General features: G+C 48.9%; 1 protein-coding gene across 1 annotated transcript in view; it reads right to left on the reverse strand.

The window, feature by feature from the left end:
* Nucleotides 1-13,811, reverse strand: part of Ttll6 (tubulin tyrosine ligase like 6) — a 28,206-nt gene that overhangs the window by 13,792 nt on the left and 603 nt on the right. Inside the window, 8 exon segments of the mRNA XM_028755180.1 lie at nucleotides 1,035-1,210; nucleotides 2,931-3,156; nucleotides 7,900-7,985; nucleotides 8,742-8,885; nucleotides 9,607-9,763; nucleotides 12,302-12,432; nucleotides 12,573-12,691; nucleotides 13,317-13,357. Of these exon segments, the coding sequence (XP_028611013.1) occupies nucleotides 1,035-1,210; nucleotides 2,931-3,156; nucleotides 7,900-7,985; nucleotides 8,742-8,885; nucleotides 9,607-9,763; nucleotides 12,302-12,432; nucleotides 12,573-12,691; nucleotides 13,317-13,357 (1,080 nt within the window).

The raw sequence follows: 13,811 nt of genomic DNA on the forward strand, positions 1-13,811 counted from the left end.
AAAAAAAAAAAAAAAAAAAAAAAAAAAAAAAAAAAAAAACAGAGTCAGTGAGGGACCCTGTCTCAAAGGAATGAGGCAGAGAGTAACAGGGTACCTGATGTCCTTCTCTGGCCTCTGCACATGTGCACACACAAGTATGAACAGGCTTCCCCCTAACATGTGCATATAACACACATACACACACACACTATTACAACAGAGATCTTGCCTCAAAAAACTCTCTCTCTCTCTGTGTGTGTGTGTGTGTATGTGCGTGTGTGTGCGTGTGTGTGTGTGAGTGTGTGTGAGTGTGTGCATGTGTGTGTCTCCTGTCTTTCTCTCCCAGGACCTCAGGTTTGCTAGTCAAGTGCTTTAACAATAAAATGCAGTTAGAAGTCTTTTTTACATTCATTTATTTAGTGTGTATCTCTGCATATATACACCACAGAAGGTACATGGAGGTCAAAGGACGGGTTGTCGACGTTGGTTCTCTCTTCCTGTCCTGTGGAATCTAGGGATGGAATTTAGGCCATCTGACTGATGGCGAATGCCTTTTTTTTTTTTTTTTTTTTTTGGTTTGTTTGTTTGGTTGGTTAGTTTGTTTTGTTTGAGACAGGGTTTTTCTGTGTAGTGTAGTCCCAGTTATTCTGGAACTCTCTCTGTAGACCAGGCTGGTCTCAACTTACAGAGATCCACCTGCCTCTGCCTCCCAAGCATTAAAGGTATGCACCACCATGCCCGGCTGAGAGTGCCTTTACATACTCAGCCACCTCACTGGCCCAACACTCAAGGACCTTAACAATTTCTAACAAACTATGGTGCCAGGTACTAGGTAAGGCTTTCTATGGACGATGGTGTTCAGTCTCCCTAATAGCTTACGTATATATAGTTCCACTTCACAACAAGATCCCCAACCCTCCAGGAAGTGACAAAAAAGCTACAGAACTGGCAGACTTTAGTTACAACCCGGCCCAGGACAGGCAGTCTTAACTGAGGGCCGGGCAGTGTGAGAATGAGTGAGAGTGGGCTGCCTGGGACCAGAGGCTCTGCTCTACCTGGTCTCCCGATTAGGACACTGCTGCAGGAAGCGTCCCCGCTGTCGCTCCTCCTCCAAGACCTTCTTCTTGTCACAGCTCCCCAGGTTGATGAGGACCAAGGCATCGTAGAGCAGACTGTCCTTCACCTCTTTATCCAGTTTGGAGTCCGTGGAGAAGCTGGGCGAATGGTTGACCTGTGGAGAGAAGACATGGGTTGGGGGTGGGGCTGACCAGTATGAAAGCAAAGATGAGGCCAAGACTCCACCTCCAGGGACCAGCAAGGCTGGCCTGGAAGCCCTGGCTGTGTGCATGGGACAGAGCCGAGGGAGGTCCAGACTGGAGCTGCTGTGAAGAAATCAGAGAAGGCAGGAAGTAGAATCCCCTCTAGGTAACCAGATGGGGGGTTTGTTTGTTTTTAAGACAGGATCTCTCTACATAGCCTTAGCTAGCCTGGACCTACGCAGACCAGACTGACCTAGAACTCACAGCGATGCACCTGCCTCAGCTCCCTGAGCACTGGGATCAAAGGCTACACCACCCTTTTCACCAGCTCTTTATTTCAGTCCTTTCTCCTCTGGAAGCAAGAAGAGTTCCCTCTCTATAGGTCCTCGGTCTCATGAGTGTGAGCACGTGTGTGGTCTCTCTCATATACTGTGCTCCACACACACGATGGGGAGGGAGGCAGAAATCTAAAGCCACAGGTTTAACCAGACACAAGTGGCTTGTGCCAGGAGGCTGGGCGAGAGAACTGCCGTAAGTTTGAGATTAAAATATAATAAGTTCCAGAATAGTTTGTGGTATAAGGCAGCACCCTATTTCAAACAAACAAAGTAGGAAAGACAGAAGGCTGGGAGGAATGAGGAAAAGGAAGGAGCCAGGAAGAGAAGAAGAGAGAGGAGGAGAAGGGGAGAAGAGAGGAAAATGAGAAAAGAACACCAGAGGAAGTGGCGCATGCTCTAATCCCAGCACTTGGAAGGCAAAAGCAGGTGGATCTCTGTGAGCTCAAGGCTAGCCTGGTCTACAGAGTCAGTTCTGGGTCTGACAGGACTACTGAGTGAGGAAAGGGGTACGAGCAGGATAAAGGAAAATACAGAGGAAAATCAGAGGCCAATTTGAAGTTTGGAAGCGGAGTGATTCTTTCTAGAAGCCAATCAGGACTGAAGGAGAGACAGAGGGCAGCTAGAAGACCAGTTCCCACCCACAGAAGAGTCCATATTGTTCAGAGGTGCAGTGTGACATTTGTGGAGTGCCAGCCACTTCTGCAGCCTGTGCTGCCACCTCATTCTGTTCTTGGGTGGGAGCTCCAAACAATGCCCCCCCTTCACCAGCCTGAGAATAAGGGATGATTGTGCGGGAGGGAAGAGCCCCAGAATTCTATTTCCTTGTCCCTCAAGCTTGTGCTGGCTGCATGGCAGCTTAAGAAAGCTATGAAATCTAATCAGGAAGTGAGGCCCGCTCGGGAATCTCTTCCTCTTCCTACCTAGGGCGTGGGATTGTGCTTCCCCACTCTGACGACAGAGTCTTTTGGACCGGTGTTTGGAACCAGGTAGTTCAGGTCCCTGAGAGCCAGGCAGGGCTGCTCCCATTTGAAACCAATCACGGGCAACCAAGTTATAAGGAGAAACAGCCTCTTTGTGGGGGACACAGGAAGCAGAGCGGGCCTTTACAATCACTCTGCCTCAGAGTGGTGCCAGTTGTAAATCTGGTTGGACGGCTGGAAGGCACAATTCCCAGCTGTCTACCCCCCTCTGGTGGCCATTTCTCAGCTAAGCGTAACACCCCATGGGTAGCAAGCACCATGGAAGGGAAGTAACAGAAGTCAATTGAACCAATCCAGGTGAACCAGGAAGACAGAGTCCCCGAAGCTGGCTGACAGTGAAATGGGAAGACAGTTTACACCCCCAACTTCCCTACCTCCAGCAGCCAGGGTTTGAGCTTTCGGTCCAACAGGATGTCAAAGCCCAGGATTTCAAAGCAGGCGCTGTTGAGCGTGTGGCTGGGGAAGCAGGTGTGGTAGTTGTGCTTGATGACAGGGTGAGCCGATATGAGCGTCTTTATGATGACGTCCTCGATGCCCCTCCAGATCTGCTCCACGTCGTAGCCGTGGCTTTTCATGTACAAGTTAAAGGTGGAGAGTTTCCTGAAGGGGGGGACGTGGAGCATGAAGGAGAGGATTATTCCTGGTCAGCCAATGCCAGGGCATGGTGAAAGCCAGGGACTTCTGGAGATGATAAGGCTCCAGATGCAGTGGGGAAGAGCACCCAAAAGCCAGAGAATCAGAATGGAGGTGCTCATGTAGGAGTCACAGGCCCAGACTCCCCAGGTCTCCAGAACCTTGGGATTCACAGCCTGAGAACTTTCTAAGAAACATCTGTGGGCTGAGAAAAGAGCTGACTGAGTATGGGTTGGAGAGCCACAAAAATCTCTCTCTCTCTCTCTCTCTCTCTCTCTCTCTTTCCACACTACTGGTTTGCTTCAGCAGCAATGGTTTCTCAGCCTTTGGTGACCTTTAGAGACAAGTAGGGAGCCTTTGAAGAACAATGACACCTTGGTCACACTTCAGTCACCTGAGATTCTAGGGACCTGAAAACAAAGTCCTGCTTTGGAGCTGCCCACAGAGAACAGCAGGCCCACGCATTTCCACACTTAGAGGAAGCTGTCCCAAAGCAAACTATACTGTCCCCAATTTAAACATAAAGGCTCACATTCCAGGAAACCTCTGTCTTGGGAAGTCTGAGATGCTTGGCCACTCTGTCAGAGACAGTCACCTGCCAAGCCTGATGACCAGAGTTTGGTCTCCAGCATCCACACATGGGAAGGAAGGACTGGTTTCTGCAAGTTTTTCTCTGACCTCCACGTATGCACTGTGGTACCATGGTATGTACTCCCTCCCAAAAATAAGTAAATAAATGTAGTTACATTTTGTTTTGTCTTTGTTTTTCAAGACAAGTTTTCTCTTGTGTAACACTGGCTGTCCTAGAACTCGCTCTTTAGGCCAGGCTGGCCTCGAACTTAGAGATCCACCTGTCTCTGCCTTCTGAGTGCTGGGATTAAGTGTACCACCCCCGCCCAGCTTTAAAAAATATGTTTAAAAAGCCACTTCACTGGGCTCCCGTGAAGGGTCAAAAAGGAAGGATCTGTGTGCTAGCCAAGGAGCTTGTGGGACGGGACTGCTGAACAGGTGCCCATCTGGGCAACTGCCACCTCTGTCATAGGAAGCCTGAGGGCCATGGAATGAGTCCATGCATGGGAAGCACCCAGGATGTGTCTAGAGAAGGACAGACAAGCAGAGACTCTCAACCCAAAGGCGTTTCTCGGCCCACCTTTGTCAGGTTGAACTACTTTGCATAAATGGATTTTTCCACACTGTTGAAAGCCAAGCCTTTCTAGTGGAGGAAAAAAAAAACTTTAATTTGCCTATCTGGGAAATAGTTTCCTAGAATAGTCTACACATTTCCCTGATTTCCTATAACATGTGTTACAAAACACAGCGTAACCCTTTCTTGATGACTCGGCACCCGTCACTGTGAATATACTCTGCCTGGCAATTTTCTGACGTTCCACAGTGACTCGGTTCACTGCGACACCAGGTGTGTGTCAGGCATGCTGAAAGTTGATGTCTGGCATCTGCCCAGAGGCCCTCAGGCTCACAACTTTTCTATCTTTTCCTCTCCTACTGGATTCCTGCTCCTGCTGACCTTGAACCCCAGGGAAGGCAACAACTGGGGGTGCACTTGACCTCCATTGCCAACTTAGAGGAGACAAGATAGTTAGCATGAGAAAACTGTGCTGGGCAGTGGTGGCCTTTAATCTCAGCACTTGGGAGGCAGAGGCAGGCGGATTTCTGAGTTTGAGGCCAGCCTGGTCTACAGAGTGAGTTCCAGGACAGCCAGGGCTATACAGAGAAACCCTGTCTTGGAAAAAAAAAAAAAAAGAAGAAGAAGAAAGAAAAAAAATAAAAGAAAACTGTCTTATGTCCCAGGATATGAGGAGATGGACTCTCAAAATGGGGGTTGGGGGGTAGGGGTGGGCAGAAAGAAAGAGAAGAAAGAGGGGAGGGAGCAATCTGGGATGCACACTGGAGGCCAGGACATATTATGGGCTGAATGTGTTCCTCTAAGCTCAAGTGTTAGAAACTTAGCCCCCAGTGCTGGAGTGTTGGGAGACCTGACCTTTGGAAGGGCTCTGCCCTCTTAAGTGGATTAATCTTTGCATGGCTGAAAGGATTGTGGGTGTGGCTCTATTATAAAATCAGGCTCTCTGTGGCACACTTGCAAAGCTGAGAAGAGATGGGTCTCTAGGGGAGAGAGGCTGAGCTAGGAGAGGACAGAGCAGAGCCCCGGGGGGGTGGGGGGCAGACGGCTGCTCGATGGAGGGGGGCCCAGAGAAGAGGGAGAGGTCAGAGTAAGGAAAGCTCAGAGGTTGGGTGTTGTTCGAGGGTCAGGAGGGGGTATGAGCTCTAGGCTAGAACACTTGTTCAGTATGTGTGAGGCCTTGGGTTGAATTCTACTGCTGGGGGGTGGGGGGGGGATATTACCAGAACTGTCTACATTTTATTTTGGTCTGAGTGTCCCCACAACACCCTATCCATCAGGCCTAAGGGCCTGAGGCCTAGTATGTTTTCAATGTTTTAAAATTTATATTTTCCCTCTCTCCTCTCTCTTCCTCTGTACTACCCCCTCCCTCTCTCCCTCCTCTTTCTTTCCCTTGTTCCTCTTCCCTCTCTTGTCTCTGTCTCTGTCTCTATTCCTATCTCTGACTCCAGGGTCTCACTGTATAGCTCAAGCTAGCCTGAAACCTATGCCTCGGTCTGAGAGCTCCCGAGTACTAGGACCCAGCACTGCTGTATGTCAACCACACCACAGTGCCTGGCGATGACCTCATTTATCATAAACGAAGGCAGATAAAATCCCTAGGACGAAAGAAAACTAATAGTAACAATACTGGGCTTCAGCGTGGGTCATTTGAGTCTCACAGGGACCCGACAAAGACGGCAGGACAAGGCAGGTTAGAACACTGGCTTATCCTAAAACCTAGGAATGGAGGCTCAGAGACAAAGCAATTTGTGGAGGCTTACTCAGTGGACAAACATCAAAGAGGGGTTGACATGCTAGGTTCCCCTGTCCCAGGATGTGAACCAGTGCAGAATCCATCTGGGTAGGAAGAGCAAGTGAAAAGAGTTTCAGACAGCATGGGACTGGTGTCCTCTAAATAAAAAAGGGGGGGGGTGATTGAAGTTGGGCATGGCAATGCACACCTATAATCTCAGCACTTAAGAGAGGAGGAGTGGGGATCTGAGGCTACCCTGGGCTACAAAGTGAGTTCTAGGCAAGAAGATCAGGAGGTAAAAGCATCTTCCACTATAATCAAGTTTGAGGCCAGCTCTAGTACACCACACACACATATACACACAAAAATACCCACTTGTGCTAGGCAGTGGTGGCGCACGCCTTTAATCCCAGCACTTGGGAGGCAGAGGCAGGTAGATTTCTGAGTTCGAGGCCAGCCTGGACTACAGAGTGAGTTCCAGGACAACCAAGGCTACACAGAGAAATCCTGTCTCGAAAAAACCAAAAAACAAACAAACAAAAAAAACCCTCTTGTACACACATATAACAGACACACACAAGCACACACACATATATATACATATACATACATGCACACACATATACACAGAATTCATACACATGTACACACACAAACGCACACATGTACATACACTACACATACACAGAAACACACAACTGCACACATATACACACACTACACATGTGTATATACACACACAGACACACTATACACGTACATATACACACACAAATACAGACCATATGTACACACACTATGCATATACATTGCACATAACACATACACACATGTACACACATATACACACACACACAAAGAAGGAAGATTCCCCCCAGCCATGTGTATATGTGTGTGTGCGTGTGCATGTCTGTGTATGTGTGTGTGTGTGTGTGTGTGTGTGTGCATGAGTGTATCCCCTCCTTCCAAGCAGGCTGCACTAGTAATAGTCCATGTACTGAAATGCCCCATGCCTCTCTGACCCATGAGTCCTGAGTCCTGTGAGACTGGCACAGTGGACACAGCTGTTCAACCCAACTGTATCACTCAGAGCTGTGTGACCTTGGGCAACTTAACCCCTCTCTGAGACTCAGTTTCCTCATCCGGGAAACAATAACAGGACCTAACTCAACTCTCCACCGAGTTCTTGGGCTCTCTGCCTTGGCCACAGTGTGAAAATCTAACAACAAATCAGTAGGCACCAGCCATCTACCCATCTCTACCCAGCCGCACACATACTTCTCGGTCTGCCTTTCTCTCAAATGCAAGCTGATGAGTCAATAGCTTGAGTGGAAAGGCTGCTTGTAGGGGGTTAAAACCAAATCCTTAGGAATCCCGTATTTTCCCCAATCTGAAGGCTGGATAGCCAGAGGTCAGGTGACTCCAGGGCATCATGACACATCAGTTGAGAATCTGTAATGGAGCAACACCCCAGGGAGCTACAGGCCAAGGAATCACAGCTGGCAAGTCCTCCACACTTGGCAGCCTAGCAATCAATAAAGTCTGTTGATCTGGAAATGTCAGGAGGGCAACTGTAACAAGGTATGTTTTGGTGTGTGTATGTGTTCTGCTGGGGAAACCGTTTGTGTTTATGTCCCTCCTCCCAGCCTCCCAGGGTTTACAGCATGGCCTCCTTTTAATGATTAACAGTCGAGAGAGCTGACATGAAGAGTCTGCACTGGGCTGAGAGGCAAAGCAGGCTTTGCAGGGTCACATGACCCACAATGGAAATACTAGCAGGGATGGAGTGGGTTTGGGTGGAATCCTGGAAAGAGGAGCGAAGCGGCCATCTTACCTCTTGCTGCCAGAATAAGCATCTTGGATGAAGTTGGAACTGTGTTTGTTGATAGAATAATTAGTCAGGTGCATACAGATCTCATCCTGGGGAAAGAGACATAAGACTGTGGGCCAGGCTGAAGCACGGGCAGTCTGGGTCCTCTCCACACACCGTGCACAGCCCTCGTCCATTCCCATAGTTACCCGGGGCTTAACGGGAGGGGCAGGGGGAGGAATTTATAGGCATAAGCAAAGGGGCAAACAGAAGGTAAAAACGGATATCCCATAGCCCGGAATATAAGAGACTCCAGCTCTGGCCGGGCGGTGGTGGCGCACGCCTTTAATCCCAGCACTTGGGAGGCAGAGGCAGGCGGATTTCTGAGTTCGAGGCCAGCCTGGTCTACAGAATGAGTTCCAGGACAGCCAGGGATACACAGAGAAACCCTGTCTAAAAAAAAAAAAAAAAAGAGAGAGAGAGACTCCAGCTCTTTCTGAGACTGGGGGACAGGAAGATTGGAAGCAGGGTTGCTAGGAAATCATATCCATGGCCTTCACTCCTTGAGCACCTTCGCACTGTAGCTCTGGTGTTGGAGTCAGGAAGGCCTAGCCACAGTCCCACATGCAGCACTTCTTAGCTGAGTGAAGCCAGTCACACCCCCTATATTCTGCAGGTTTTAATCTCAGGCTGTAAAATGGGGATACTAATCCCTATCTTGGAGGGCATCCTGGGAGGATGGAATGAGAATCCCCATGGAATCTGGACCGCAGTCAGTACTCATCTGATGCTTGCCAGTTACCCCAGACTCTGACCATGCTATCATGCTAAGGAGGAGGAGGAGGCCGTATGTTCCCTCAACTCACCAGGTTGTCTGTGTTGGGATGGGAGTAAGAGGTGGTGGCAAAGCGAGCCAGTCCTTCATTGTACACAAAAACCCTGAGAGGGTCACAGGAGGTCACCAGCACATAAACCCGAAGGTCAAACTTGAACCCGTCGATGATGAAGGGCTGGGTGGGGAGAAGAAAAGTCACGCAAGCGTCGGAGGTGGCATTCACAGGTGAAAATGTCTAGCCCCCACCTCGTCCTCAGGGAGGACGACTGATGGGTGACTTTGGGGTCGTCACCAAACCACACTTGTGCCTTGAGCTCCAGAGCTATCAAATGCTTCAAGCAATTCTCTCTGAGAGATGTCTCAGCAAGTGACCAAAAGCTACAGGGTCCTTCTAGAATGGGGCACACGGCTCCCAGGGCTACATCACTTGCAGCTGCCTTCTCCAAGAGTCTTCCTGCAAGAGGCTCTTGGACATTTTGTCTTGGGTAGGCCAGTGCTTGCCCCCCTCTCACCCACACTTCTAGAAGGACCCCTCCCTGCAGTGGGCTAAATCACATGTGATCTGTTTCTCGCCCCGCCCAGGTCATGGTGGAAAGCCGGTGACTATAAACTTCCCTAGGTGACACCTCTCATTCATAGAGTGAGGCATGGCCTCCACAAACCAAGCTTTCATCCATTTGAGGGAGGGGTCGGCCTGGTGAGGCCAGATCAACGGTGGACTGCGCGAGAGTGAGTGACTCAGAAGCTTTGGGACTGATCACATCCAAGGCACGAGACAGGCTGGGTTCCATCTCCACCTCTGCCTTTCACTGTCCTCATTTCACATTCTGTCCCACAGAGCTCGAGACCACTGTGGCCAACACACACACACTCACAGCCTCACAGCGAGGAAGTACCTTTGAAATATAAAGCTGGCAGATCATATCCTCCCCAGGCTTGATCTCTTTCACCGAGCGGGTAATGAATATGCCTCTCCCTTGGCAGCCCGAGTCCGGCTTACAAATGTAAGTCTTATTTTTTCTTGTCCTGCTGTAAGTCTGCAAATCTCCCCAGCTGTCACAGCAGGGAGGGGACAAGACACACCTTTAGCTTGGGAACTATGACAAGGAAAACTAATCTTTGTTTATTTGAATGTATTTTATGTGTATGGATGTTTTGTCTGTGTGTATGTCTGTGCTCTGTGTCTTTGCACCACGTCTGTGCCTGGTGCCAGAGGAGGCCAGAAGAGGGTGTCAGATCCCCTGGAACTGGAGTCACGACAGCTGTGAGGTACCATATAAATGGATGTTGGGAATCGAACCTGGGTCCTCGGGGGACCAGTTAGTGCTCTTAAGTTCTCAGACATTTTTTTCTCTAGCCCAGGAGACTCTTTATAAAAACAGAAAAGAGCGGCTACCGACAAGGTCCTGGCATTGACGGACACACACTCAGTGACCCAGCCGTAGAGACATTAAGCTTTAAAGAAAATTCATCCTGGATTCAAACCTAGGCAACAGCACTTCTCAGCTTTCTAATGTTTTATTGGCTTCACTTCCTCATCTCCATGACTACACTGTGTGAATGATGAGACCTGTCTCATGCGTTCCTTTGTCACATCATACAAATTGGGCAGAGTGACGTGACATGCCCCAAGTAGCTTGACTTGGGTTTACACGTGAGAGAATTGAAGTTTTGCTCCCAGCATGAGCCCTGACAATAGGACCACCTTCTCTCACTGGACTGGTGTCTGGACTCCAGTACCTACTTCACTGTGATGTCTCCCCTTAAGCCAGGAGTGCAAGAAGGCAAATCACACCCTTCAGTGCCCTCTGAAGAGAGGATGCTAAGGGATGGGGATGTGGTCAGGCGTAGGCCAAGTGTGTATGAAGCTCTAGGCTTCATCTCCACAGCCATATAGACTGGACGGGATAGCACAGGTCTGTAGTCCTAGCGATCGAGAGGTAGAGGCAGGAGACCAGCGGTTCAAGAGCATCCTTATTTACATAGCAAATTCGAGGGCCACCCTGGGCTACTTGATGCTATGTCTAAACATACACACACACAAACCAAAGTGCATTTAGAAGAAAGAAGGAAACCAGATCAGAACTGAGCGTGGTAGTATGTACCTATACTCCTAACACATAGGAAACTGAAGCGGATGGACTGAGAGTTTGGGCTAGCCTTGGCTATATAGTAAGGTCTTCTCTCAAGAAATAAAGGGGCAGGGATAAAGAAGGCAAATCAATGGATTATAGGTGTTTCAGACATTTTTTGTGCTTTAATTTAAAGGAGTCTTCTGTGCACTGAGGAAGTCAGAAAGTACAACGCTCTACAATCACTCTGAAATCTGGAGGCTCCCATTATGAACAGTAAACATGCTTCCTTATCTGTTTATTTGTTTATTTATTCATTCGTTCATTCATCCATTCATTTATATTTTGTATGCATTGGTGTTTTTCATGCATGTATATCTATCTATATGAGGGTGTCAAAGCCTGGAGTTACAGACAGTTGTGAGCCACCATGTGAGTGCTGGGAATTGATCCCAAGTTCTCTTGGAAGAGCATTCAGTGCTCTTAACCACTGAGCTATCTCTCCAGTCCCTTTTTTTTTTTTTTTTTTGAGACAGGGTTTCTCTGTGTAGCTCTGGCTGTCCTGGAACTCACTCTGTAGACCAGGCTGGCCTCGAACTCAGAAATCCGCCTGCCTCTGCCTCCCAAGTGCTGGGATTAAAGGTGTGCACCAGCACCACCCAGCTAATACCACACTTCCTTTGAAGTTAATGCTAGCCATGAAGATTGTTCCAGACACATTATGAAGAGTCTGCAAGCTCTTGGTTTGGGGAAGACTTGGTGGAGAAGAGAGGATGAGATTCTTTGCAGTGTGAATATAATTCTTTTTAAAACATTTTTTTCTAGATTTACATTTTTTTTTTAGGTCTGTAAGTATGTATGTGCACTGTGCTGTGCTGGGACCCAGACCTGGGTCCTCTGTAAGAGCAGCCATCAGCCATCAGTCTTAGCTGCTGACTCCTTCCCGTCTATTTGAATACAATTCTGAGGTGACACTTCACTGCCACCACCCCTTCCCATGCCCTCATCGTACCCCAGGTCACGTGCCATCTCTCTCTGATTCCCTTGCTACACGGGGCAGGATCTAGAGAATTACACATCCTGGGAGTGGATGTCACCTTTTGAAAGGAAGGGTTGGTGGCTGTCCATGCCACTGAACGGGACAGGCTAGGCAGCTTTCTCTGTTCTTGCTCTGGGTGCCAACTACAACCTCGTTTTCTCCTTAAAAATTCAGAAACTTCACAGGCAGGTGGTTGGAACAAGTTCAAATCCAGCAGCTTTCGTGAGCAGAGCAAACTTTCATCCTAACTGTGGGTCCAACCTCCAAGGTGCCCAGCCCCTACCTAATTGACAGCTCATTTTATAGGCAAGACCTGTGTTTTCTCAACCTTGGACACACCCTTATCCTTTTTCTTCCAGAACAGTAGGAGGGAAATACAGAAGGTCACAGGCAAAGGGGCTGTGACAGCTGGGAAATCAGGACTAGAGAGAAAAAAATAACAATGGAGGTGGTGAAGGGGTGGGTGTAGTGGGCACTCACTCAGCAGGAAGACACCAGGTCCTGGGGAAGAAATGGAAGTCCTTAGGAAACAGCTTTAGCATCCGGCTCATATTCCGGGCCAGCAAGTCCTTCCGGCAGATCTCACTCATCCCAGGGAAATGATTGATTTTCTGTAAAGGGGGCCAGAATTCATAAGCGATCCCAGCTGAGTTGAAGCAGGGCTACAGGAGGGCCATGAGGCACCTTCGAGAGCCAGGGACACAAACCAGCCACCAATGGCCAGAGGACACATGTCTAGGGAGGCACACACCTGGTAGCTCTTCATTTCCATCACTCGTTCCAGTGACACTGAGTAGTCGGTCCAGTAGAGAGTCCAGTCATCATTGTCACCTGCCTCTAGAAGGCCATATTGCTGGGCAGCCCTGCGCACTGTGAAGGAGTTGAAGAAAAAAGGGGTCTGGTGAGGGACAGAAGCAGGGAAGAGCTGCGCTGGGAGGTTCCTTTCATATGATCCCCCAGATCACGTATTGAAATTAGAGAGCTGGCTTCTTGGGACTGGAAGCCGTCTTGCTTTGCGGACAGAGCAAAGAGTGTGGGGGATGGACACATTATTGAAGGACACATCTGAGACTATACGGAATGAATGTTAGACTCGACCTGGCTTCCCTTTTACAGGAAAGAGTCCTCTGGCTTGTCTCCAAACGTCAAACCTGGATGCAAACCAATCCTTAACCATAGTCTAGAGCCAGGCGTAATCAGTAAGATAAACTAGTACAGAAGTGGGAGGGAGGGGGACAGTTGACATAATTGAGTCTGGGGCTAGCCTGAGCTACACAGTGAAGCCCTGCCAACAAATATGTACATAAATAAGCAAGACTCTGGGCTGTGCACACCACTGTGATTTCTAGAAGGAGAGTTCCAGTTTCCTCTGACAGTTTATGGAGTCAGGAGAGCCAGGCATTTGGAGAGCCTGTTTATCACCTCAGGCATGCCCAGGATTGACCCAGCCCACCCTTTAGTCTCCATCACGGATCCCCTGAACACAGATGCTCACCGCTGTCATACCGGCAGTTGGATAGATTAATCACCAATCATCTGGAAAAGAGAAAAAGGCAGACAGCAAGACACAGACAGATACCCTGGCCAGAACACAGGGCTGGAACCACACGCACATGCCCCAGTTGCCACCCTAAGCCTGAAGGACCTGCCCCTTCCTATCACTAAGGACCGGGATGCAAAGGATGCAGAGCAGTAGGAGTCATGCACTTACAGTTCAGTTACTTCATGTGTTACAATTACTTTTGCTTGCGATTCCATGTTTACATCCTTGCCTCAACCCCCTTTTAATTTTGTCAGTGATGGGACTTGAACCCAAGGGCTTCCCACCTGCAAGTGAGGCACTCGACACTAGGCTACATTCCCAGTGGTCCCTGCAGGTTTACACCACCAACCCATCGGGGACGGGAATTTTAAAAAGCACATACATCTGACTAAACTATTGTCTCCTTCTTCTCCCCACTCAGGGAAGCTATTTAGAAGGAAGACAAGC

This window comes from Grammomys surdaster, unplaced genomic scaffold (assembly GCF_004785775.1).
Source record: "Grammomys surdaster isolate TR1022 unplaced genomic scaffold, NIH_TR_1.0 126048, whole genome shotgun sequence".
Classification (NCBI taxonomy): Eukaryota; Metazoa; Chordata; class Mammalia; order Rodentia; family Muridae; genus Grammomys; species Grammomys surdaster.